Source organism: Colletes latitarsis, chromosome 8 (genome assembly GCF_051014445.1).
Source record: "Colletes latitarsis isolate SP2378_abdomen chromosome 8, iyColLati1, whole genome shotgun sequence".
NCBI lineage: Eukaryota > Metazoa > Arthropoda > Insecta > Hymenoptera > Colletidae > Colletes > Colletes latitarsis.
Genome location: NC_135141.1, coordinates 24,997,644 through 25,025,477, shown reverse-complemented (window position 1 = coordinate 25,025,477; position 27,834 = coordinate 24,997,644). Strand labels below are relative to the sequence as shown.

Below are 27,834 nucleotides of genomic sequence, written 5' to 3'. Positions count from 1 at the left end.
TTCTTGCATGGTCGGAGATTCGGAGCTGCTTCTTCCTCGACCGTAAAATGGAGGATAACGAAGGAAGAAGGTTACCGAAACACGGAGAAAATCGCGACAGGACGGTAGTTGAGATGTACGGAGAATTTGTTCGGAAACGAGACAAGGAGCGCGAGCGTTCGGTGGCCGAAGAAGGAAAATATATTTACTACGGTAAAGTACATCGTCGAGAGAAAGGGACCGCTGTCCACGGGTGAACGCGACTGCTAAGTTGATTCGCTTCATTCAGTGCGTGATCCTTAGCCTCGTGTGTGCGTCGATTTTGGTTCTCGTCACTGGACAGCTTCCACATCTTGGGAAACTGTCCAACGGTTTCGATAGTGATCGCGTCGAACGCGTGCCAAACGATCTACAAACGATTTTCTCGCGTTCTCGTTAAAAAAAAGGCGACCGAGGCGTTCAAAGACGTTTAAAATCACGATATAAATTACGTTTAACGATATAATCGAGCACTGCCAGGCTGATAGGATATATCGAGTGAAAAAGGAAAGTGAGTCTCATTCCGGAGTCGTAAACAGTCCGCAATACCGTTGTTGCGCTCGAGCCAACGATCCACGGCCCCAGCCCAAGCATGCTCGACGATCTCGACGATTGATCGTCCGACGAAAATTACCCGAAGTACGTCGCGATCGGAATTCTCGAAATCGATGAAGCACCCGCGATCGAGGAAGCCAAAGAGACCCGTCGATCCTCCGCGAGACGAATAATCCATGAAGCGGGCCGCGAATCCCTCGAAAATGACTTGCTTCCTGGCTTGTTGCTACCTGCTGACGCTGAGTTGCGTGGTTCACACGACGATCGCCAAAGACAGATCGAACATACTGCGTCTGGGTAAGTCGCGGGACAAGCTGCCGGAGACGACGGAACCGACCGATTCGAACTTCACCGATTACAAGGACGAAGAAACGCCGAAAGAACAGGGCCGATTAATTGGATTCAGCAAGAACAACCCGGAATTGGATTGGAAGAACAACTTGAAACTGTTCGACGAGAAGGAGGAGGATCGCGGCGATCTGGACGTGGATTTCATGAAGGAGAAGCTCGAGAAAACGGCGAACAGTATCCAATGGCTGGCGGATCTTTACGATCCGTTAAAGTGGTCCAAAGTACCCGGAAAACTTGAGGGCGATTGCAGGGCCGACTTGGAATTCTTTTTAAAGTCCCTGAAGGATGGGAAACCTTGGGCAGCTAAGAGTAAGTGAAGGATCTCGTCGTTCGTTCCTTTTTGATTTCCACCCGCGAAGGGAGGGAAATGGTAATAACGACACTTATGGCGACGTAACAGCCATCGTCGCGTGTCGCGTGTTTCGTAAACTCGGGCGTGTTCGCCGCGATTGATAAGTCGGGCGCGGGTATTGGTCGTTTTATCGAGTCGCCAGACCCGAGAAATTCATGCTCCGCTAACTTTCAGAGTGCCGTGTCGTTGGCTCGATTGCCAAATACCTCATTACTTTGCGAAACTACAATTTACCGTAATAGTTGCGCCGGCAGCGGCGTTCTCGTTTCTTCCGAAACGCTTTATCGCCGCGGCGCAATTAACGACGAGAACGATATTAACGTTCGCCAGAACCGCTCGCTAATTTCTTATTTTCTATTACGAGCCTCCTACTGAAATATTTTCCCGTTGATAATAATGGTACGAGCGTTAAAGACGCGAACGTAATTATCCGGGAACCGCGATGGGGGTTAACCGAGCCGCGCCGGAAACTTTCGCGCTCCCAACGCGTCCCTAAACCGAAGTACCCGTTCTCGACGGGAACAAAAACTCGTTGCTTTAATGTTTCGAACTTTCCAGCAACGTTTCCCGAAGGAACGATCCCCGCGTCGAGTCGAATCGAAAGTCGCAGCAACGTCTACTCACGGTTACGCGATCGTACCACTCGGGTAAATCGAGACACGGACCGTGGAATAAATCAAAGTGCGTTATAGATGAAATGGCTTTCTATAGCGCGAAGGCCTCCAACGTTTTATATAATTTGATTTACCGTCGACCGACGAACGACAACCTGTTTCGCAATGCAAGGCTCGGTGCCTCCTTATTGAGAAGATACGCGCATCTTAAAATTTTACGCCCCCTCGTCGCGACTCACCGTTTAACAGATGCTACAATTAGAGATGTTTATCGCTTCGGAAAAATACCGTGCGACGCGGTTACACGACACGCGGCGTTTTTAACGCGTCGAGAACGTTCCATTAATTACGAAAGGTGAAAAGGGCCGTTCTGTAGGTGAAATTCCGCGCGATAGCTAAGAAAGTCAAAGGCCTTCGGCGGCGGTCACGCCACGGGGAAAGGTCAACTATAAAATCCCGACGTAAACTCGAGGGTGGGGGGAACCGGTAAATCAACGGCGTCTGGCGCGAATCAGAGTCGAAATTTCAGCGTAGGGAGTCTGTGTTAGGTTAGCTCCGGATCGTTATCGCGAGACAGAAACCGAGTAAAGGCGCGGAGGGGTCACCGCGGGGCATCGATCGAAGCTGCGGTCGCGACGCGGGGCTAAATCGGCCTCCACGGCTTTCCAGATTTACGATGATTTCCGACAACAACCGGGCTGGCCAGATTATCGATGGCGATGGCGACGAAATCGGCCAGTATCGCCGCCAAAACCGCACGCGACATTACCTTCGCAACCCTCGGCTTCTCGATGTACAACGTCCACTTCCAACCCTTCCCCGGGGGATGAATAACGCATTTGCTGTGGCAGATTACTAAATTTCAGGGCTACCATCTATTTGGGCGGGGTACCGCCGAAAACGAGGGACGAAATATATAAAATAGGTCCTGAAAGATCGATTCATTCTATAGAAATAGATATCGAATTATGGAGATTCGGGGGAGCTTGGTACTCGAGGAAATCGATTTTGAAACTCCGCGTTCGTCCATTGCTCGCTATTTCTATTTACGTCGACGATAGTAAATATTAAAAGCAGTATCGTCTCCTTCCATCAAGCGTCCTTCTAAATAATTACTCCCAATTAAAGTGGATAACACTGTACCACGATCGACGTCTACGAGGACCAGAAGTAGAAACAGCGAATAATAGTCAGACGAGTCAGCCATGTTCCACGAAACTCTTAAAATACGACCTCGATTCAGATTTTCAGTCTCACGGACAATCAATAACAATCTAACTATGGATTCTCGCACCTATGGACCAAACTTTAACAAGAAAGTTACTAAATTGATTTGATAAAAGCGTTTTCTCGTATCGTAGCATTCAATTAATCTTGTTTGCAGTCCGTGCGAAGTATTTGTAGAGAAACCTGATCGAGGCTGTCGAACGTAGAATTTTCCAGCGTAGGCTGGTTTAATATAAACGATGAAGCCAGGCGCGTGACTTTTGCGGCGCCATCGCTGGACGTTTCACAATAACAATACGAATATTGATCAAACCTGCGCCGATGAAGTAAACGAATGTTACGCAATGCACGTTCGCCAGAGTTTTACTGGTGCGTTTAACGCGATATGTTGATAAACTGGGACCTAACGCGTTAACGGAATTGCAGCAATATTGTTCGTAGAACTGTAACGGGTTAGGGGGCTCGGTCAGGAATTACAGAACAGGTACTCCATAGTGTTCGCGTTCGAATAATCGTATTTTGCAACTCCTCGCTTAAGGCGCCAACGAACTCGAGAAATAACATTTACAAGGCTGCCGGGGACGTAAATTACCGCGAGATTGGTTTTTCAGCCAGCACGGAGCGGTATTAGATGCGCGGTAGGCGTTACATCAGACATAATCTACGTTAATTTATTTCACGCGTTCAAGCAGCGCGAACGCCCAGGTCGCCATATGGAATGTACGTCACGTTTCGCTAGGCTGCAGACTCCATCGAATCACGTGTCGATTATTCGTTAATTCGACCGTTGAAAATCAGAGATTACATTTTGTTAAATTTACATTCAATTTGCACCGGCGTTATACAAATACCACGAGACTTCGTCGCAATAATTGAATGCATTGTTTGGTTCAGACATCAATAAAATTCTTCCACGTGACTGGAAAGGTTAATCGACGGTCTCTACGGCTCCGTAAGGATTTTCGAAGCGTCACGCTCGTGGATGATTCGCTCGGAACTGTGTCGAAGGAGTTTATCGAACATCCTGGCGATGGTCGACTCGATCGTCCGCACTTTCTCCGCTCTCGCGAATCGTCGGGCAATTTACGTAACTGGCAATGAACCTTCCAGGCGTGGTTCGTTCGCGTAATCCAACCCTCGAAAGCGAGAAGAATTTTGCGCAACCGAGAACACGGGACGAACGAGGACAAGAAAATACACCGGAGAACTGGCATTTCCGCCCTCGGAAACAACAATCTATTTTTAGACATTATTTACGGTTACGAGCGTCTCTCTTCCAGCGTTAAAAACTTTTCCACTATCGTTTCAAATTCGTTCGAAACTTAGGCTTACAATTTATAATTAAATTATAACGCAAACGCTATTTTTCACCTCCTTCGATAAATGGAATATCACGACGATCGAAAGTTCCGTTGTTTTAATTTAATAATAAGCTTCTTAAATTTTATTTTGGCAGTGTCGGACGCAAGCGGCCGTTACTCGTCGCAGTTCCATTTTGGAAACGGCTTTTGGCTCGGCTCGAGCAACCTTTGCAGAGAAGTGAACGCTACGGAAGCTCGGCCAGGGATCGACGAAAGGCCGCCTTATCCGCTAAAATTCCACGTGGCCAGAATGTATTTGACTTTGCCCAAGGAGTTCGAGTTCTCCGTAAGTATCGAGTTCGCGCCACCAAGTTTGAAGCCGACGATTTTCCTTTCGTTTACCGGATGGAGAACAACCGTCGCGCGTCAACGGAATGCCAATTCGTTAAACTAATCCGCGCTTTAATCGGCTTTCGGAAGCTGAATAACGCGAGGATTTGTAACGACCAATGAATTATTACGCGGATTAATTAAACGCGAGGCGCAGAGACACGTGACGGATCGTCTATCCGCCAGACGAAATTAGTCCGGGGACTAATTAATCTACCGAGGCGATTCGTTCGCTCCGCAGATGATGTTCTCCAACGTCGCGACGTCTTGGAGACGTCAACAGACCCCTGGACGTTATTTATTAGGTGCACAAATAAGTTTCAGTCCTTCCTTAAATTCGACTTCCAAAGTTAATAAACGCAAGGGGTAATTGAAATTAAATTGAAATTAAGGGGTACAATGGAAACAGTAAAAAGCCAAGGACGAAGCAGACGACCGCGCTAAGCAATATAAGCGATCGTTGTCGACGCTTCGAGGTCCGAAAGTTCCGAACTCTACCAACAGGAACTGCACTTTTCACTGGCGGGCAGGAATCCTCCGATCCGAGAGGGATTATCGCGTCGGAGAATCCGGCTTACGTCGACCGGGTTTGAAACCGCGTCACGATTTTCCCGGCGATGCCGCGACTCTGGGCGAAACCGAGTCGCGGAAAAGCAGAGACAACGGCGACGAAAAATATGGGAACCCTACGAGGGAAACGAATTATGAGAGACCGACTACAGAGTTCGATGTAAGCCCCGGAGAATGGAAGATTATGGAAGTTTGATTAATTCTGAAATTGAATCTTCCTGCTACGATTTGTCTTGCAAACTCGCGACTTGGATTTAATTAAAAGATACCAACCGCTTCTCCACCGGGATCATTCTGCTCTCTTTGCGTTCGAATATCGAACCAGCATCCGGTTCTGACGATGTTAACCGATCGTCTCGAAACGCTGTCTGCGAGATCGTAAACTGGGGATTGGGACACAGAAGCTGCTCGAACACGATTCTCCATAATCTTAGGAAGACGAAGGTGGATGAAAAGTGGAGAAACTAGGGAACTCGTTTAGAAACTGAATAGAACTATTATGGAACTTCCAGGGAGTCGAATACAATAATTCCGTTAAAACTAGGCGATAACTCGATTGTAGCAATTTCACTGCGCTCGACAGATATTAGAAACATATTTATCCACGACCAATTCCACCGAACTGGCTTTTTGAAATTAATTTAGCGGGAGTACGTGGCACGTTCGCGCGAAGATCGCGCAGAACTTAGGCGAATTACGTGTCTCGGGACGAACAATTTAAACGAATTACGCGTCGCGACCTATATACCGTCTACGTCTGCGTTAGGACCACTTTCGTTCTGTTAAACATTCTGCTATGGTGTTCCTATTCGGTGACTATAATTTGATAATACGGAACATTGCTATCCTCTCGATGTTGCTCGAAGAAATCTTCGATAAAATCTGCTCGGCGAACACTAACAAGAATCCAGGATCGAGCGGTATTCACCCCCATCCTAATTAAATCTTGTCATATTATTCTCTAACCTCTCTTCGATAAATTCCTCGCGAATTGTTTTCTGTGCGTTTCGATTCGTGAAACAAAGGATGACAAAGTCGATGCACAGTTACTCCTACTCGTATTTGCTATAAATGAAGGAAACTTGATTTTTATGAATGTGAACGTTTCGTTTTCAGACTCGACAGCTATTTTTGGGCCTCTGTTTGCCAGCAACGTGCAACCGGACGTCGCTAGCCTCGATGCTGAGAGCCAGCGCAGATCGGGTCGAGCGAGAGGGCAATTCGACCTATCGATCGACCGGCCCGAAGATTCACATCGTTGCGGTGAAGCCTGTGCCTTCCAGCAATTACAGTCCCTGGCTCGATCCCAAGTTGTACGTCCTCTCGTAAGTAATGCAAAAACTTTTCCTTCGCGGTTGCCCGTAAATCAGCCGCGCAAACCAAATTTTCGAACCGTGATTCGCTCGTTAATAGCCACCACACGCGATCCAGCCAACTTTCATTCTTACCGCCATTGCATCGAGGCTCTCGATTCCGAAAATAAAAATCTTTCGTGCATTTATATACCCCAAAAAGACAAAAAATATGTAGGAATATAATCGATCTACGTAATTTGCATTGCAAAATTCTTACGCGCGACTGAAATCCTCTTACGATCCCGTAATTCCACGTGAAATATAATAATTTTCTATTCTGGTACCGCCATTGCATCGAGACTCTCGATTCCGAAAATAAAAATCTTTCGTGCATATATATATAGGCCAAGAAGACAAAAAATATATAGGAATATAATCGATCTACGCAATTTGCATTGCAAAATTCTTACGCGCGACTGAAATCCTCTTACGACCCCGTAATTCCACGTGAAATATAATAATTTTCTATTCTGATACTTATGGCAGACTCGAGAAAATTTTATAGTAACGAATGAAAATTGCGCATTTCTGAATTAATTTCTCGTTCGAAAGCTAGTTTACGAGCGAATGTAAAATTTGCATTCACGGGGATATAGAAGCGCGGATGACTTTTATTCCGAATACGTAGCCACATGGTTATAATGAGGATGAGAGGTTTAATGCCCGAACATCTGTGGCAAAAGGGCGCGCATGCTCTTCTATTAAAATGAGCCACCAAACCAGAGAATGGTAAATATGAACTTGAAGAATCCGAAACTGTATAGGCCCGTTTGTTCCCGTTTGTGTTTCAATGCAGTCTCGCTTCGCTATTAAATCCTGTTTACGACGAAAAATACTGTGCGATGAGCTCTTTCAGCACGGTAGCTAACTACACGAGGAAGTTTCAACAGAAAGTGGCCGGAAGTTTCATAAATAAATTTTCACCAGACGGAGGAATCGCCGACAGCAATTTGACAAATTCGTTGCACGATTCGCGAACGTCGCTTTGCATAACATCGTCCGCGGTGGGTTTAAATGACACTTATCCACGATACGGATGTTCGAACGACTGGGGAATTTCCGCAAGATTCGCCGCCAACAGGGGACACCTGTCGCGTCATATACTAATTTTACAAAGTTATTTCAAGGCACGGAACTTGCTCGTCGAATCTTGATTTCAACGATCGAGCTGGAATCTTCTCACTTGCATTGGAATCGCAGCTAGAAAGTTCTGCCGCGATCGGTCGATACACGAAAAATATGGCTCTCGATCGTGTATCTCCGGTTACACGACCGGAATTTGCGCAACAGTTACATTCACTCGATGAAAAAAGCACGGAAAAGTCGGTACACGCGTCGATAGATGTGGATAATTCCATGGTAGGATTCGCGGGCGCAACCGGTTAACTGGAAGAAATGTTGCAACCGAGGATTTATTAACTTACATAATAAAAACTCTTCGTTTCGCATTTGCATCGAAATCAAGGATCGCTGTCGGCTTGGATTGCAAGAAAGGATACTAGAAAAATAATGCATCGAGGTTACTTTGGACGAAGACAGGTCGACGATTGAGATTTCTGGTAATAATTTTAAAAATCACACAATTAGCTAAACACACGGTAATTAATCTTCGTTATCTGAATTCATAAATTCTTTACGACGTTCCGTGAACATTCTGAAACTCGTGAGCCACTTAAACGAAAGTGGTTATGTACTTTGAGACACGACACACACGGGAGAAAAGAAAAGAAGTGGCCTCTTATCCGCTGCAGCCCCGTATCTCGTTAAACTTTCCTCCTTTCAGAGGCTGTGTTAATACCGTCGAACATAATGTAGCGTTTTCAGTTGCACGATGACGGTACGAGTTTTCAGTTTGCCTCGTTAGGCACCAAAGAGCGTAATTTCTACCTGCGCGCGGTGGCACAGAATTCGCTCCTAACGCAACCAAAATAATTGACTTCGGTCAGAACCACGCGTTGGAAAATTTTCGCAACCATCTATTACATTGATTATATTTCGCTCGCCGAAGTTTGTAGAAAAGAAATTTCAAACCGCGTAGAATTTTCTTGTAATTAGTTTTTTCTCACCAATTAGTTCGGGTTCGCCTGGGTTGGTGGCTGCTAAAATCCAATCGTTGCTCGAATCGATCGTGTACGTTCGCACACGACCACTCACGTGCATAGCACACTTTCTGCACTTTCTTCCGAGACGAAATTCCTGCTGTTACACAACGTGCAACATCAAGGTGCGTCTTCCTTGTGCAACGACTCGAAGAGCGCGTCTATTTCTCGTCGAGTGCCAAATTCTCGCGAATAAGGCCGTAGTGTACGCAACAGATACGTTATCCGTCACGTTCCACTTTCAACGAAACGGAAAAAAAAACCCATAAAGAAACGATTTGTGCGATCGAACACGCCCAACTGCGACATTATGCAACCCGCGTGTCATGGTTACATCGGGCCACGGCGTAACGACGATTGCGTCAGCCCTCTAACGAAAAAATTACTAGATGCGGATCGTCGGTCTACTTGCACAACTGTTCGCAATTTACCATACCGATGGTAGCTATGGTTTTTTGTTGAAGTCACCGGGGGATCGCGTGTATTACGCAACGACGAGGAGCGGTCGCGTCGCGGTTTGCAACGACGTCGGTCAAACGTCTACGAACCGACGTCTCGACGATAGCTTTTAGGCGAAACTTCGATAACAAAAGCGGTCTCGAAAATATATCGTCGAAGGTCCCCGGGGTACCCGACGTGTCCAGTCAATGAAAACTCCATAAATAACGTTACGACACACGAGGAAAGAGCGGGAGAAAGCGGGTGTTCGGTAATCAAAACGAACCACGAAACACACTCTGCATCTCACACGCGTATGAGCAACGTTCGAAGCTTGTCGAGAGCAGAGATTAACGAGGCAACTTACCACCGACGGCGAGATCAAGTTCACTGGCGAACGTCAGGTAGGAAACTAGCACGATCAAAACATTTTTCGCGAGGCTTCACAGTCAGGGTTGCTTCTCTCCCCGGATTTCAGCCAGGCAACAGCGAGCTCCGATTGGAGGTCGAAGAGGTTCCAAAACAAACGTTCCAACCTGTAATGAAAAACATTTACTGCGAATTGTTGTTCGAGGACCGACCAAGGATACCTGTGACGTCAGTTTCGAAATCGGATCTTGTTTAGTATAGGAAGATCACGAAAGTCTTAAGGCGTTAGAAAGTCTCGAACGTTTAGAAAGTACTTCTTCACGAAACGTTGAAATATCTTTGAAAGTGTAAATAAGGCGTATCGTTGAAAAAATTAATAATGTGCTAATTTATTCAATTTCCTAATAACCTGGTATGTACGTTTGCCGGTCGTTACGATCGCAAGAATTACGATTTTGTTATCAACGTTTCGATCTTTGATTTAGATCTTTATCGAGTAACAATTTATTGATTACTAGAACGAAATAAATGGACTGCTGAGAGTGTAAGGCTGTACCCGGTGGAACTAGTACTGTGGGATATTTACTAATGTCTATCACGTTGTAGATGTCATTGTTTTGTTTTCTCTGTTCCGTATCGTTGCCGGTTTGACTGGTTTCGGACTAATGGCTTTTCATTATCGGCGTACATAACGTAACCAGATTTTATTTTTACTACATTGACCTTAGATTTGTAAGTAATTTCTTCTCTTTCGTTTCTGCGTTATGCGTTTGTTTTTCTGTTTTAATTAGCCGCGTGCCAGCTTCAATTTGTGCGAGTTAATTCGTTTTAAATAAACGATGAATTATCCGAGATGGGTTCGAGAGTGTGATACTGTGAACTTTTAGTTTATTTTGTAAGGCAATCGTCACCGTTTGAATACGAATTAGCCGATGATCGAAGTCGTTGTCCGATGGTTTTGCATTTTGAACTTCGTGAAGCTGCTCAACAACGATCAACGATTATCAGGACTTCGGAAGATCTTCCAATATCCGATTTCAAGTAATACGCAAAACGAATGTTTCGAACTTTTCTAAGGAGGTTCAAACGCTCATCGTCGGGTAGAAGTATTGATTTCGCGCGAGTCGGATTAAGCACGAAAGAACGTCCCGACGCCTGGCACCGACGTAGTTTTACGAGACTTCGCCGAGGATTCGACGCTCCGCCACGCTGAACTTTAATAGATTTCGCGAGAAGAAATGTCCCTGCTGCGTTCCGACAGCCTCGAGTCGCTGATCTTCGCAATACGAAAGAAGACTCGCGCTGGAATCGAACTCGATAAAAGTCCCACTCATTATAGAGCTTGGTGAACCGGAAATATTAATTCTTTTATTTCTTTGCAGTCAGTAGCGTCAGATTCCATACTTAAATATTACTTTTCACCCTTAAATTTTGCTCTCTGACTATCACAGGAGGCGGTCGTTGTTTCGCGAAATAGCGAACACAGAGTCGAATTCCCGCGAGAGCATTAACTTACGATCCCGAACTTTTAGCTAACCGCAAATTACGTTGGCATTAACGACTCGCGTGGGATATTAATAGAACCTTGCACCTCGAAACGTCCTTGCACGCAATGCATATTAACTATAAAATAAGAAGCAGCACGTTCAAGTTCCAAGGCGAGTTACAATCTAACGGCCCGTTTTCAGCGATACCGCTCGCTCCCAGCGCGATCGAGTCCCTTCCTTTCGCGAGGATCGATGCACGATCATCGTTGACATTCGTTTCGAAGGCCAGGGCTACGGATTCCCGTAAAAGACGAGTCGTAAAGTTGCTTCCTGACCATGGAAAGAGCGCAGTGGTAGAAATTGACCGATTCCAAACATAACAGAGTACTCCACGTCACTGTATATGGGGTCCAATTAGGAACACTTAAGTCTCGAAATGATCCGTGAGACAATAAAACGGCCAAAAGAGTTAACGAAGCGTTGAAAATGCGCGAAACAAAAAGGCCAGGAATAACGAGGGTCGTTTAGCTCCGCGTAATAATCATATACTGTTGGCCTTTCGTATCTCAAATCGACGCTATTGGATTTGCATATAATTTAAAAACTTTCAGACTCAATCTACGAAAGCAGTTATATTCATTACGCGAAATGGCGATATTATCCTAATTAAAACGATGATCTCAATCTACGACACGCGTCGTTAATGCAACATGTTGACACAGATTACAATTTATGTTCTTTTTACGTCATCTCTAGCGCGCGAATTTCTACCTGTTTGTTTTAACGCGAGATTTTATAGACAAGAACCACTTGTCTCTCCTTATTCGGTGGATCCTTGATGGAAGGAAAGGCGCCGGGATAAAATGTTTCGGATGCCATGCGCCATGCGGGTCCGAATAAACTGCCGCGAGCCGTTTTCTCGGCGAAAATGAAGATATCGGCTTAATTTTCTTCCGACACTTCGCGAACACCGCGGATGCCAGGGATTTTTATCACGACTATTTTGAAAAACAGCGATCCAGACGTGCACACTTTCGCTGCTCGCAGAAACGAAATTCACGGAGGTCGGAGCGCGACATTTTTCACGCAACCATCTCGATGATGAACCGGTTCTATGCAGTTATGCAACGATCGTTGCACTTTCGCACGAACAGAAGAGAGAACGAGACCCCGGTCGTTTGCATCGCCTTTACGAGGTTCAAGCTCGTCGAGGCTTTCGTAATCTTTATTTCGTTTATTTTAAACAAATTCAAATTCAAATTTCACAGTTCGATCCGAGAGGGGCTCTGTTTACGAACGCTTTAAATTTTCTTTCAATGGGTTTCAAGGCTGAAGAGATATTTTTGTATCTGCAATAAGTTTCCTAATTTTTCTTGAAAAATGAACGAGAGGTTCTTCCGGGCTCGAAATCGTCGGAATACGTGTCGGAACGCGTATCGACAGGTGCGCAGGATTGCACGTGTGCCTTGAACGCGTTACGCAAGATCATTGAAAGCCTTTGAGCGCCAGCACGTGAAAGTGGTTGCATTATCGTGCACATTCCACACGAATGCGGGTTTCATCCGACGCTTCTCTCCGGATTCGCGACCGATCGATTCTAATGGTTCGTCGACGGGAGGTCTGCGTATAACGCGTTAACTGCCGCGCTAAATTCGCGCTCGAGTCCTGCACAGGCCGCGATTTTTTCACCACTGTGGCTCGTATAATTCAGTCAAGCTATCCACTACGTACAACCGTACTATTCTGCCCGTGACATATCTAATTCTAATCTGTTTCAATCGTTGGTGTCTTTGCACTCGAAGTCACTAAATATTTAAGTCGCGACAACTTGTCGACGCGATAGCGATTTAACTTCGACAATTTCTGCAATATTGAGATTGATCGCACGGCGAGGGAAATTCACGCCTAATTGGGGAAGTTAAACGTTAATCAGAAATGGGTGACGGAACCTCACGCGTCACTCATCGTCAGATATGGTTAACGTAAAATCCACAGGGGTCCAACGCTGGAATACGGATGACGTTTATATTTTAACGCAACACGAATATCATTTCGTATCTAATAAATATAATTATTCCTCCGAATATGTTACGAACAATAACAGGCTTGGACGTATTTGATTACATACGATTTCCAACAATTTTTTAAAATAATCCACGTATCCCTCTTCTGACAAAAAATCAATTCGCGTAATAGTTTTTCCCGACTAAGTTTTTAAGTTCATCGTTCGACTAGCGACCCTAATCGCCGAATCGGCGAGGAAGAAGTCAAGATCGCTGCTGCAGGAACGTCGAGCGAGATCCCACGGTGGATCTGCAACGCAAATGCACACGCATAATGGTGCGAATGTAATTAAATACAAATAGAAGAAATGGAGTACTGTATAATTCCGCGAAGCGAGTCACGAACACGGTCGATCGTCGGGAGTTAATTTAAATTTATGAATAACGTTGAAAACTTTTCCACGGGATCGCGGATAACAGAGCCAGACTTAGGATTTTATTAGCAACCATTAACACTAAATCTACCGCGCCCGGTGAAATGACCGTTTTTAAAATTTCGTTCAGAATTTCTAACACACAATATTATTTTAGCGTCAATTTAACTTGACGACTTTTCTTATAGTATACGTACAATGAATTTTACAATATTCACATCTATTCTTATTGTTTGTTTTCTGAGAAAAATATGTAGTCTGTCTTGCGTACCACGACCGGAAATATAAATCATTGAATGATTATATTTTTTTTTTAACTGGACAAAATTTGTTACCAAATTCTGGTTAGCTTTCGAGGTAAATAGGAAATATATGTACAGTAAAGACGAAAGGAGAGAATCTTTAGTTTCCACAGTTTTAGAACAATCTAACAACGCGTATTAAAAATACTAAAACTTTGGACGCGTGTAGTTCCGAAGCTACTAGTGCTTTTTGATAATTGAGCCACTGTTGGCAGCGGTGAACCTCCTTCTTTGAAATGGCTTTTGAATTTTGTCGATTGGACTTTCCGTTTTCGAGATATCGCAATTTATGTAAAAGGTAATTTTTGTAATTCGGCTATCGCTGTCTCCGTCTGACGCGTCGGACCTCCTTCTCACACGTTGACCCACTGACCGAGTGACCGAGTGACGTAATGTTTACTATTTACTACGGTCACGTGAGTTCATTGATCTCGCGATGTAAACAAACGTTTCGGAACCTTATATCTCCGGAACTAATAAAGCTATCGACTTATTCGAACGCTCGTTTTAAAGGGCATTTCATCCTTTATCCTGTGAACCTAACAACTATTATAAATTATGCTGCCTTCTATGTTTATTCTGACATTTACTTTGACACTATTCACCCAAAGAAGTTTCAGCAGTTCCTACTGATCGTACGACTAGTGTACAAAAAAAGGTCGAGATAATGATGATTCCTCGATATGGCTAACATGGAACGCTCGTTGCTAGCCCGAAGTACAAAAATGATAGCGATCGAGGCACGTGGAAGCGTCGGAATCCACTTTCACGGCGTCGTTATTGACATTTCGACAGCTACGAGATTCGGGGTTGCAGATACATCGGGCGTCGCGTCGGTTCTTCGTGATTCTACTTCGCCTGTCTGGTTTCTCTCAAGGGATGCTCGCTGCACGGTGCAATTTACGGATAAATTGAAAATTTGTACCGTATCGTGGCCGTTACAGCCGCCGGGGGATTCCAGTGAGGGATAGAAAAGTATAGGAACTACCATCTTCGACCCGTAAGCAGTTCTTTAGAAGCAATCCACTAACCAACGCAGCTCCTCGCGACCAAAACACACTCCTCTCCGTGTTTACGGTGATCTCGATACATTCAGGTTGTTTCTCTTTCAAATATTTGCCTATGTTTATTTTATTTTTGCAATACAACGCCACAAAAACAATCTACGAATCGTCACATACTGAATTAACTACGATGAAAAAATACGTGATGTAACAACAATAATAGCATTCGTAATATGAAATATTATATAGTTACTTTTTACTCAGCATATATTCTGCATACGCTTTGCATGTATTTTGCATATATTCTGCACACATTTTGCATATTTTGATACGTTGTATCTGCACACAGATTCGCAATCTTTTAACGACACATTGTACGCAATTTTCAGAATACATTAGACGAACGCGTTGGGAAATATATTACGATTAACCCGTTCGATAAATGTAAGCTTAAACAAAAAACGATCTCAAGATCACGGTTAATCGAGTCAAGTGCAATTTGTAAAATGTTTAAACGCTGTACTAGAATAAAATAACATGGCCGTAAAAGAGACTCCGGGGATTAAACGAAAGATGATTTTAAAACGATATACGTATATGGCGGTGTAGGCATTATACCGAATCGCCGGACGGTTTAAGCTTTATCGCGAGAACAAATTGAAGAATAAACTGGACAGAAAGGGAAGATTAAGAAGAGAAATGGAAATAAGCCGAGGTGTAAGAATTTAAGTCGTAAGTTTTATCGCGGCTGTTGCGTCGCTTTCCATTTGTTTCACGGTCGCGTAGAACCGCGCCACGTGGCTTTGCGTCGAAAACGATGGTGAAAAACTTGTTTGCCGTTTTATTATCTCCAGGTTCGCGTTTTAAATCCAGCTAAGCGGGCCGGAAGGACGAAGTTCTTGTCCAGAGTTCTTCTGGGAGCCGGAAATTCTTCGTTCCGTCGTCGGCCTTTGACGAAAATCAACATTTTTTTATCGCGAGATTGCAAAGTCTCCCTCCCGTTTCCTCGCTGAGCTTCTCGTATTGGTTCTCTCGTTCTTACGGTCGCGGGATTAATTGGAAAAAATGAGAATAAGAACCAGCGTTATTTATCGTCTACTTTCTCCCCGCAGGAACGAACAATGCGGTTAATCGAAGGAATGTTTCCGCCGGCGTGTTCTTACGCGGTAATTAAGAAACTTAAGCGAGGAAATGAATCATTGTTGCGCAATGAAACCAACTGACCCACCGGGGGGGAATATTTGTTAATATTATAAACGAGGCGGGCTTTCTACGCCCGATAGAACACGAGTAAAAGCGGTTAGAAAGACAACACTGTGCCACGTTTGGCTGTCTCGACTTCCTTTTCGTATCAATGGAGTCAAAAGTCAACGTTGACGTTTGATGACTCGACACCGAGAGTGCTTCCACACGTCGAGATCGACGCTGCGGATTGTTACAAGCATTATCGTAATAACTCGCACGTCTTCTGTTATTTATACCCATTCTAACCATAGGAACATTACATTACGAAATTGTACAGATACCAGACGAACTATTCATCCCCGACTTTAATTATTTACAGCCAAGTCCATTTAGAACTCCGATTTATATCGAGAGGCCACTTCGCCTGCGAGCATGATTTACGAGCGCGATGATTAATAGACTCGCGAATCGTCGATTTATCTCTGCATGGCGATCGATCAAATTGACAAACGGTCGATACAAATGAATTCCAAATTCCTTGCTTATCCGTACGCGATCCCTTAATTATGACGTCGTAATGTTGTCATCCTGAAAATTGTGATGCTAATTTTCTATCAGAAAGAGATACAACGTTATAAATTTCTGGACTCGTTAATTCCGCGCGCGGGTCTGCACCGGACCCATATTCAGGATTAGTTTCCCTGTGTTATTATTCTGGAAAAGGGTTCTAAAACAATGCACTCAAAGTTCAGCTGTTTAAAGTGCTTTCGACACTAATTTTCAAAATGAACTCTTGAAAAAGTTTCTCCAAAGTTTGTATTTACCTTTTGTTACGCCCTTTATTATTTTGGTCGGTGATGATTTCATTAATTCGCGCCCACGCGTTGCCTAAATTAACTTCGCGCGGCCATTAGGCGAACAAAAGGAGCGTAAATTACTCGCGTAAATATTGATCCGTCGAATTCTTTTCAGCAAGAAGTCACGCGTTGAATTACCATTTGTTTCGTCGCGTTTGTCCCTTTTATTATCTCGTTTATCATCTTTGTCTGGGCCAGACACCTGACTCGTTTTATTTTTTTAGAGGTGTCGGAGGAGTGTTGATCCTGCTGATGCTGTGCGCGGCGATCTACGAATACGGGACGCAACCGAGCTCGAAGGACGTCGAATCCTCGAGCGTCTCGAACAATAACGAAAGACTCGACAATTTCTCCAACAAAAACCTAAATCAGGATCGTCGGATAACCATGGGCGAGGACTGCGAGGGGAAGAGTCTGCAGAAAGTCCTGCCAGATCGACCGAAAAAAGAAGATAGGAAAGGTGCTGGATTCCGTTCGTCCTCGCTAGGTTTCCCATTTCGTTTTAATCCTACCGTGATTCTTTTCCTTTCTTTCCCCCAGGACCGTGGCTCAAGTGTCTGACAGCTTTCAACCCTATCGCGAACGGAAGCAAGATTCTGAGCACGGAACCAGCGGCCAGGGAGAGTCTGACCTGTCTGCACGGTCTACGAGTACTCTCGTTGGGATGGGTAGTCATGGTGCACACCTACCTCCAGGTGTACGCCATCGCAGGTAAACTCGCTCGAAGAGGATCGCAACACGCTCGAAACTTCCCCCTTTCCGAACCAGAACTTATCTAATTTCTGATGCTAGCAATTTCCAGAGATAACCAACGGCAATGAGAATAGTAATTGCTGCAATCAGGATATCGCTGTTGGTTGAGAACCGTAATTAGAGCATGATCGTTCGCGAGAAGTTCGCTAGCAAAAGGAACGCGAGTCTGATTGGTCCTCGTAATCTTGGCAAACTTTAAGGGAACTTTACTATTTTCTGTCGTGATTTTTAGAAAACAAGACGCTGCGCACGGTGACCGAGCGGAACTTCATGTTCCAGACGATCAGCAACGCCACGTTTTCCGTGGACACGTTCTTCTTTATCAGGTACGAACGAAACATTGACAAGTAACGACGCGAAGGGCAAATGTTTACGAACGCGATACTTTCAGCGGCCTGCTGGTTACGATACTCTTCTATCGATCATCCGGGAGCTTGAAGAACGACAACGACACGTTCCTAAAGACGTGTTTCAACAAATTTATCATCATGGTCCTGTACAGATTTATCAGGTGAGCGAGGTGTTTCACCGCGAACCTTGGAAACTAGACGATCGATCAAACTTCCGCGTGCAGACAAGGAGACCCAATCTTCCCAACAAAAAATAGACGTTTCTCTCAGGAATCCAGGTTGCCCAATCTCGACAGATTGACTACATTCGATTTCCTTTTCCCCAAGATTGACACCAGCGTACCTGTATGTCCTGGGAATCAACGAGATCGCCATAAAGCAGGCTCAAGCAAGAACCGTGTTCTCGCCTGTGATCATCGATCACATCACCTGCGACAAGTTCTGGTGGAGGAACGCTCTCTACATAAACTCGTTGTACCCTCGAACGGAAATGGTAAGAGTCATAGGAAAGACCGTGAAAAAATAAACGATCTTGTCATGGATCTCAAACACCGAGGGAAAGACGACTAAATCGAAAGAAATTTCCGCAGGACGTACGAGTAGCCGGAAGACACTAGACGGCGAAGATGGCCGGGGTCTCGATCGTTTTCCGATAATTAATTCTATCGTTCGGACAAAGTTCCAAAGCGGCGGAACAACGCGGAACGTCGTCTAACCGTCCTAAAATCAATTTCATCGATGATTGGATAGTCGGTGAATCGCGCGGTTAAATGACCCTTGTTTTCCAACCCTCGACGCACGAGCTTCGATCTATCAGAGTTGTCGCGGGAATCAAAAGTGCGATCGAACGAAGAACAAAGTTTATAAATGGCTATCGAAACGGTTATTCGCGATCAAAATGTTTGTTCGATCTATTACCCTAGCGCCTTCCCGCGTACAGATTTTCCCCGAGTCAAGTATTTTCCGACACTTTCGCGAGCCCGACCCAGTCCGGGCTCGTTGAACCTTGACGCAATTATCCGATGAATACTTGATTAACAACTTTCCAGTGTATGCTGTGGAGCTGGTACATGGCAAACGACACGCAGTTCTACGTTCTCGGGATACTGTTGCTTCTTCTGTCCATTAAATATTTAAAGGCCATCGCGTTCGTCGTTCTTTTCCTGATCGCCTCCTCGTGGTTCACCACCTTCTTCGTGGCTTACTCCAACGACTACGTGGCCAGGTAATTAACCGCCAATTGTTCGTGACCCTTTCCTCGCGCGTATGCAACTAGGCTCGGATTCGCTTGCCCGTTTAATATTAACGTTTCTCCGTTTAACCCCGCAGCTTGTTCGGGATCGAATTATTTCTCCGTTAATAGAGTAAAAAGAAGTTCGCGACGCGTATTCCCGGCGCGGCTTCGACGGAATTAGACTTTATCGGTCAACGTAACGGTTCCGTTCCCGATATCTAATAATCGAACGCCCGGTGTTCTAGTTTCCAGACGAACTCGACGATATAATTTTCTCGTAATTACAGCGATTCGAACGTGTACCGTGTTTTCCATTTTTTGTTTACCCAGGACCGTGTTCCCACATAAAGCTCGATTCTCTTCGTTTTTTTTTCAGAATCCAAGAACCGTTCGCCCTGTTCGACGAGCTCTACGATAAACCCTGGCTGAGGGCCGGCCCTTACTTTGTCGGCATTATCACCGGCTACATTCTCTTCAAGACGAATTGCAAATTGAGACTGCCGCTGGTAAGCACCACGGTCTGACAAACGCTCGAGCTCGAGCTTAACAAAGATTAGAAAGCTTTTTCGGGGTGAAAAAACGGTCTCTAAGGAGGAGACACTATTACCCTATCGTCCATCATGAATAATAACAAAAACAAGACACAGTTTTCAAAGCAATATTCGGATAAAGACTCGAAACTGCAGAACGAGTACCATTGTTTACCAAGCATGAATTATAATTATAGTCGCTGATTGCTTTCCCGTAAAATAATTACAGTTTCGCTGAATCTTCGGTAAACTCTCTGGGCGATTTTCGAGAACAATTCACCATCCAAAGAAAGACGAATATGATATTTTAACCTTTAGGCGTGTTCGTTGCATTAATTTTCAAACATTTTTACAAAAGCGGAAATATTATAAAATCATTGCGATAGGAGAGCTAAACAGTTTCCAACTCGCCACGTATGGTAGTTAATTACTTTCCCGAAAAGCAATTAAAGCAGTCAATTTCCGCCATTGTGCGCGGCCCCATACTTGGCGAACTAGGCACGATATAACTGTTGCTCTCCTGTGTAATAACAGTTTCATAATTTCTCCGTTTTTCCGAAATTCCCGTTTTTCGAACGACTTTTCCAATATTTTTTATTTCGATCAGAATTTTCCTCAAGACTTCCTGAATAATTCGCCAGAAACGTTCTAATTGCGATAGGAGGATAAAACAAATTCAACGTATCAGTTACTATTCGTGCATAATCGCGTTCGTTACGGTATCCAATTACGCGTCGATTAAATAACGTTTCTCGATCGATAGTTATATAAACGTTCTTTTGCCCCTAGCGACGACCAGAGATGGTCGTTTTGGAGCGTTATCGTTTCATTTGGACGATTACTCAACGATCGGTAGAAAATTCGAAGCGATTTAACATCGCTATTCTGTTTTAGATCGCGCGAACGATCGGCTGGTTATTATCAGGCGGCGTGATGTTCTCGGTAGTTTACGGCCTGTACCCCGGAAATTTAACCGTGGGTCTGAGCTCCGTGTACGCCGCCTTAGGACACACCGCCTGGGCGATGGGTGTATCCTTCATCGTTATTCAATGTTGCACCGGATCCGCGCGAATGATCGACAGTCTGCTGTCGCTCCGGCTGATGTATCCGCTCTCGAGGTTGACTTACTGCGCATACTTGGTGCACCCTGTCATCATGATGATCACTGTTACCCAGATGGATGGCCCGCTGCACCTCCACAACAATCTTGTGGTGAGTCGAGCCAGTCTGGAGGAGGTCTCGTTAAGGTAAACGATTTCGACTAACTAGATCAGGACCGCCCGAAGCGAAACGAATTTCAAACTACCCCTCGATCTTTGACGCTAATACGTCGGGGAATTATTTATATCATTAGTCAGAATAGTAGCTCCTAACATCCAGGGAACGAAGCATATTTTAAAAACACTCTTTTGGGACCCTAAAACTTAACCAACCCATAATTATTCCCCGGATGGGGATTGTAGATCGAAGTATGCTTAGGATGCAGGACTCTGTTTGAAGAATAGACTGAAGGATTATTTACTTTTCAAGCTCATCTTGTACCTTGGAAATCTGGTGGCTTCGTACTTGATGTCGTTCTGTATCTCCATCGCGCTCGAGGCGCCTATAGTCAATTTGCTGAAGATTGCTTTTATCTCGAAGAAGAGGATAAGGTAGAAGAAAAGGATCGAACGCAGTCTATCGCGCGATCGACGGTAAGTAATGGACGTTTTGATTGCACTCGGAATAGGCATATTATTAAGGGCGCGTTATCGATCCTCTCTTATTTCGCAGGAAATAACTGTAGTCCTCCGACGAAGGGAAACCCGTAACCAGAATGGTCTGGTGGATGTTTTCAGGAGAGAATAGAAACCGCTATCGTGGAATCCATTTTCCTCGACAATGCAAAGCCGCCGCGTGGCTTGAAAAATTAGATGGCACAGAGTCGTCGCGTGTTCATCGGGAAACGGTTGTCGACGTCCGTTCTCGGTTTAGTTTCGAGAGGAACACGGACCCCAAGACCTCCCCATTCTGTGAATATTTTTGTTGTAAATTATGCTCACGCGTACCGACGATGGGCTCGCCAAGTCGAAGAATATATTTTTTTTCTTCTTCTTCATTATTAGTTTCGTACTCTTAAGGTCCTTTTTGTAAAGTATGCGTGAATATAAAATCCAATACTAATTAAAAAGGTCTGGAATTTATGTTTCTTTTTCAGCCGGGACACCAGCGGCTTAATTAGCGAGTCCCGAGAACTATTCCACAATGCAGCTGCGTTAATCATCGAAAGCTCGTTACGTGCAAAATATTCATTAACTTGTTCCAGCATTAAACATTATTTTTGCAAGCGAGCCTCTTTCGGCGGCGTCGTTTTATTAAAAAATATCTAATAGTCTCCCCGAACGGTTTTTATTTAAAGCGTCGCTTTGGTCCCCGTGCGATTCCGGTTGGCCTCGAAAGGCTGCTCGACAAGAATGTTTGCGACGGTCAGCGACGAGGAAACTTCGAGGGAAAAAGAAATATGAAAGCGGAGAAAAGCTTTGTCGAGTACCGAAGGAAAACAGAAGAAACTGAAAGCATGGATAAACGCGACGACGCGGTTCTATTTTAAGACAAAACTTCGACTAAGTGAGTACAATCGATAGTCCTCGCTTTCGAGAGCCAGGGTCGAAGGAAAGTATGCTCTTAGAAAGCAGACGATGACGTCCATTCCATAAACACAAACGTCGGATATTTTTTTTTTTAATTTCACGCAACGAATACTCCACGGAGGTCGACCAAAAATTTATTTCGCTATTTGTAAATGAAAAGGGGACGAAGCAATATTTATCCAACCTTCGTCGCATGGTCGACGCTTGGACCGTAATCGTGAACTAACATTTATCCAACTTTTTACACCGGTCCACGGTTTGCTCGATTTTACAAAAAAATAAAAGAGGCACACGCGAGAAACGAAAGATTATGTTTAACGTTTTGATAAATCGCATTTAACGAAACAGATATTGGGTAAAAGAAAGTGGCAAGAATTATAAAATTTATGATATTATTTGCTTGCACGTCCTACTACGACCTGACGTAATTAAATGCCCCGAGGAAGTCTCTCTTTTTCGGCCCAGCGAGTAACGAGCTGTAATTTTTATCAAACGACACGGTTTTTTCAGCGCAAAACGAGCAAAGCGAAACTTTTATCGCCAACGTGTGCTCCCCAAAGCATCACACAGGGGTCGCAGCTTCCACGAAACAAAGGATTTTTTACCAAATATACCAGCGATACTAAATTAAAACGATTTGACTTAATTGGTTTGGAAAACCAATTAACGAAGATACTATTTCAATTGCCATACAACATTTAAGGTACACGTCCATAACGATGGTTTAAGTAACGAGTTTATCAGATTCGAGTCTAAAAACGTGTTTTCGACACTTTTCCCCGTTAAAATACTTTCCATCCTCGCGGGTCAAGAAGCAGAAATTAAATCGAGAAATTCTTTTGTCCTCGGGCATTTTTTATTCGCGAATACTTTTCCGTCACATTCTACATGCTCGAGTGTATATAAGCCTGGTAATTTCTGATACGGTATTTCTGAACACGCTTTCGATCCTCGCGTGGCGCACCGTGCACGGAAGTACGCGATTAGTAATGCAATTAACGTCCCGTCAATTACGGGCCGTATAATGTTCATCGTTCGCGCGACACGGCCGTAATATTTACGTATCGTTTTTTCCATATTCTCGTGACAATACCCAGCATGTAGCTATCAATTTCACACGACTTGGCTTCGCAGCTGTTTTCTACGCATCTTCGAGAATAAATCGAACCGGAGTTTCGATAGAGGGTGACTCCAAAATGTGGCACAGATTGTAGCTCTTTTGTGACAGATAAAAAATAGGTCCATGGAAAGAAGCTGAATTCCGCAACGGAACTACCTTTCTGATGATAAAATTTTATTGAGTTTTTTTCACGGAACCATTAATTTTCTTTTCATGAATAGATTCTCCCGGTTCGTTCTGCATGTAGAAGTTAAAATTAAGGCACTGACGCTGGGGAAATGAAGTGCAGTGAGTTTTAGTTTATAAAAGATATCCAAATGAATATCTTTTCCTCAAAACATAAAAGAATATTGTACTCTGTGAATTGTTTAAAAGCTCTGTGCACGTCTGAATGTTTCGATATATTTATTCTTGAATGGAGAGGCTTTATTATCCGAATAAATCGTGGAGCACATCGAGCTTTTCGGATAATTGGCCATCACTGTTTTCTCGCAAAGGCCATTTATTGGGAAATATTGACACTGGAGAAGAAATATAGCTTCAAAATTTTAATAGTTTTACGATTTTTCATTGATCCGCATTTTCAAATAATTGGTCCGGACAAAGGTTCCCTATCGTGCCCCTTTGACAAAACCATTAAACCAGAGTTATATCCAATTATTTTTTTTCATACAATTCGAGAGCTCCAAGCGAGTAGAATATTTCGTTGCAATCACAAAGTGTAATTCCGAAAATTCCTGGAGTTTCGAGAGATTAAAGGTAGGCAGCGAACGAGGCACTAACTTGAAACGCGTTTTTCACCAAACCGCGTTTCTCGTCGCTGCGAGCACAATTGGAACAAAAATTAGATTTTGGGTAAAATACACACCGCCACAGAATAGACTGTTATTAAAAATCGATCTGTTCCTTAAGATAGCCGTTTGATCGAAGTCTATTCCGTGTGGACATCAATTTTGAACACGAAAATTCTCATTTCATCTATTTCAGATCACCGTACGTCTCTGGGGAACGTCCGCAGTCGAGCCACGACATCGCGAGAAGCCTGACTTCTACGACGTGGATATCTAACTTATGTCCTAAGAATTTGATTGAAAATGTTTACTAACGTTCCTGAAAGGTCAATGAATCTTTCGAAAGAAGATTGCTTTGGACAAATAATTCATACTCGAAGTAATCTAAATTAGTAAAGAGTATACGATTGTTGTCAAATGTAAATGAACCAGACTTTGAATCAACGATCGCTGAAATTTCCATGTTCACAGTGACGTACACAAATTTGATAAACTAACAGATTAATTATCTGTCCCAATGTCCTTTTGCCCGTTCTGTACAGTCTCTGACTCTCTATACAAAACGGTACGTTTCGTTAAACACATAAATAAATAAACAGATAATACGAAAAGGCAAAGGGATGGAAATTTCGGTGGGATCGTGCACATGTCAGGTTAATGAAGTCGAGTGCAGATCAATCGCAGTCCGAATTTGTATTCGGGCGTAAATAGATGCAATTAATCTGTGGTACTTGGCTCCCCAGTAGTTAGCCAGAGCCTAATGCAAATACAACTGCGAGCATTCCTAGATTGGCAACCCAGTTTAGGCGTATCTCCCTGTTGCTACGAAACGGCTACGGTCAAATTGGATTCCCGAAATTCATCGTCGATTTTTGGCCAACTTCTCCAGACGTCCGCCGCAGATACGCTTTTCGATGCCTCGGAACAGCTCTAATTACCCCCGAATATATATTAAGTAAAACAAAACCACCCTCTCGTACGAATGTAGAACGCTATTAAATTCTCAACAGATTCGAATCTCTCGTAGAAAATCTAAACGTTCGACACAAAATACTCGCTAATGGCCTAGATGTCCACGCGATGTTAAACTTCCACTCGAAAATTAAGCCCAGTGACCGAATGCATAGTCGTTCGTGAAAAACTTCACAGCTCGTACATGCCCATTGTTTCGTTCGCTGTCAACGAATTTTCAGAGAGCTCGTTCTGCATTTGCGCTATTACGGAAGAGCGAACGTTGAACGAGGAAAAATTGATCGAATTAGTAAGACAATGCTAGATATAAATTGAAGAAGGGAGGATTTGCAGTCGATTAGGACGTTTTTACGTGTTTAATTAAGCAGGTTAACTGTTGGATCGAATCACAGGCTGAACAGTGGCAGAGAAGCTCGAACCATTGCATTGTCGAGGACGCAGCCGCTTTCATAGTGTCACGCGCACATCGTCGGATTAACTTCGCGAAGGACAGGAACGCGATAACGCGACTGACTTGTCACCGAGCAGATCGATCGCGCATTAATCGTCTTCGTATCGTACCGCCAGGACACATTTACCGCAAACGCGTCCATTGTCGATAAATAAACCGATTTATGACGCGTCACGATTGCCCCATCGGGACTGCACCGAGTTTCTGCGCGACCTATACGGAGGGTACGAACGTCGTCTCTCAATTCTACAGCGCGATTCTTCCGCCGTGAGACTCGAAAGGAATGCTCGACGAGTAAGTTTATTTTCTCTTCGGATTAATACATCGTGGAACAAAGTTCGAGGCTTACGTAGCTCGTTCGAAAGTGCAACATGCACCTTGTTTACGTTGCACTGCGCATATACGTCAAAGTTCGTTCGAGCATAATTTCCAGGGGAACAGTATTCCGAGAAATACCCAAAAGGACTGAACACGTTGAAGCGATAACATTCTCTAAATATATCAATTCTAGAGGTTTAGATCTAGGAAATAACAGAGTGGAATCCAAATTGTAACGTTAGGAAAAGGGAAGTGTAAACAGTTTCTAGTAAGTTGGAGCCATAATATTGTTTGCATATTATTAAAAGAAGACAAAATGGAGAAGTACGATCGAAAGAGGAGCACAGAAACTCGAGGTAATAAATTCTGGTGGAAGACGTGCTGTTTCCAATTCATTTTCGACAGCAAAGCAAATAGTACAAGCCGCTAACGTAAATACTGGCGTACGAAATGTGCAACGAATCGTTCAACGATGTTATCATTTAAATTGTAAAACATTGAGGAAAAAAACTGAATTCTAAGCTATTTTGATTCTGTTCGTTTGTAACTGGAGATGTTTATGCTTCAAAGTGCAAAGGGGAGGGGAGAAAACAAGAGCTATGGGGAAAGGGGATGAATAAAACAAGGAACAGCGCGTTTGAAGGAAATAAAAGAATCTTATGAGCGTATATCTAAAGGGATAAAGTTAAAATAGCGTGGGGCCACTTAGGAAAATGAAGCTTGAAATTTGAAAGTGCGGTGATAGTACAGAGAAATAAATTAAACAAATATACAGGATGGTTAGAAAAAGTGTTACGAGTTATTTTAAAGACTGGGCAAATTAAAATACGGATGGACGCTTTTTCGTGTATTCGACTTCTCGCGAAATAGTAATATATCCTTATCAGCGAGTCGTAGTGTTCGCACGATCGAAAAATATACGTTCGCGTTGGGAACAGTCCGCCAAATGAATAAGAATACTAGCCACGATGGGTGCGTTTCGTCTTCGCAGACTCCGTTCCGTTTGCATTATCTAAACCCGTTTCTTTCTCAGGGAGATTTGCGTATTTCTCGTTAGTCCGTACACTTTCCGTGCTATTTGCGCGAAAATACCTGTTCTCGTGAAATTATTGGAGCAAGGCATCCACGACGTACGCGTATGAAAAGAGTCATACGTGAAACGTTATCTGGGGCAAGGGGTACTCTCGACGACTAGAACGAACAGTCTCAAATGTTTGGTCACTTCCGAACGAGAATGGAGAAAACTGGTGAAGGGAAACGATGCACCGTATATCAAGCTCTGTCTCGATGGTAGAATATTCCGAAGGTAGAACCGTGGGGAAAAAATCGTCTAAGCTTTCAGGCTTTTACGTCGAATTGGACTCTCGACGTAGTACCTTGTTAGAAACGATAAAAATGGAGAGAAGCCAGAGACAAGAAAAAGACATAAAGAGACAAAGGTACGTCGTATTTGAAAAATTGAGCGAGCTAAATGGAGACCTTTTGATCTTTGCCGATCGAAGGTAGATCTTATTCGAGTTCCGCGAAGCGCAACGAACGTTTGACGCGCGCAATTAGCTCTGAATGTGGTTTGGAGTCGGTGGAACGGAAGGTGGGGGTGGAAAAAAACAGTGTAGCAGAAAGGGCCGATGTACCCAGACGGAGACGAATTAATCATAACCTGGTGGCTCCGGTGAGCATCGAAAGCACATCAGAAGCGGTATCGAGGAGATTGGAGGTGGCGCAAGCGCGGACAATGTGGCGCGCGGCAAGAGTCGCGTTTTAGAGAGCAGTC

At 44.0% G+C, this 27,834-nt stretch overlaps 1 protein-coding gene across 1 annotated transcript; it reads left to right on the top strand.

Annotated features, from left to right (window-relative positions):
* The first annotated feature begins 423 nt into the window (after window positions 1-423).
* On the top strand, window positions 424-24,565 carry LOC143344419 (nose resistant to fluoxetine protein 6). Its single transcript, XM_076770458.1, has 14 exons — window positions 424-1,233; window positions 4,574-4,764; window positions 6,495-6,703; window positions 17,136-17,371; window positions 17,452-17,622; window positions 17,897-17,990; window positions 18,056-18,175; window positions 18,342-18,507; window positions 19,064-19,239; window positions 19,625-19,754; window positions 20,673-20,990; window positions 21,309-21,472; window positions 21,552-21,735; window positions 24,516-24,565. The coding sequence occupies exons 1-12, from the start codon at window positions 750-752 to the stop codon at window positions 21,432-21,434; spliced, it is 2,421 nt and encodes an 806-aa protein (XP_076626573.1). The 5' UTR covers window positions 424-749; the 3' UTR covers window positions 21,435-21,472; window positions 21,552-21,735; window positions 24,516-24,565.
* The last annotated feature ends 3,269 nt before the right edge of the window (window positions 24,566-27,834 follow it).

Excerpts from the sequence above, each read along its gene's own strand:
- LOC143344419 (XM_076770458.1), top strand. The coding sequence starts at position 750 with ATGAAGCGGGCCGCGAATCCCTCGAAAATGACTTGCTTCCTGGCTTGT. Across the intron at positions 1,234-4,573 it reads GAAACCTTGGGCAGCTAAGA|TGTCGGACGCAAGCGGCCGT; the intron begins GTAAGTGAAGGA and ends TTATTTTGGCAG. Across the intron at positions 18,508-19,063 it reads TGTACCCTCGAACGGAAATG|TGTATGCTGTGGAGCTGGTA; the intron begins GTAAGAGTCATA and ends ACAACTTTCCAG.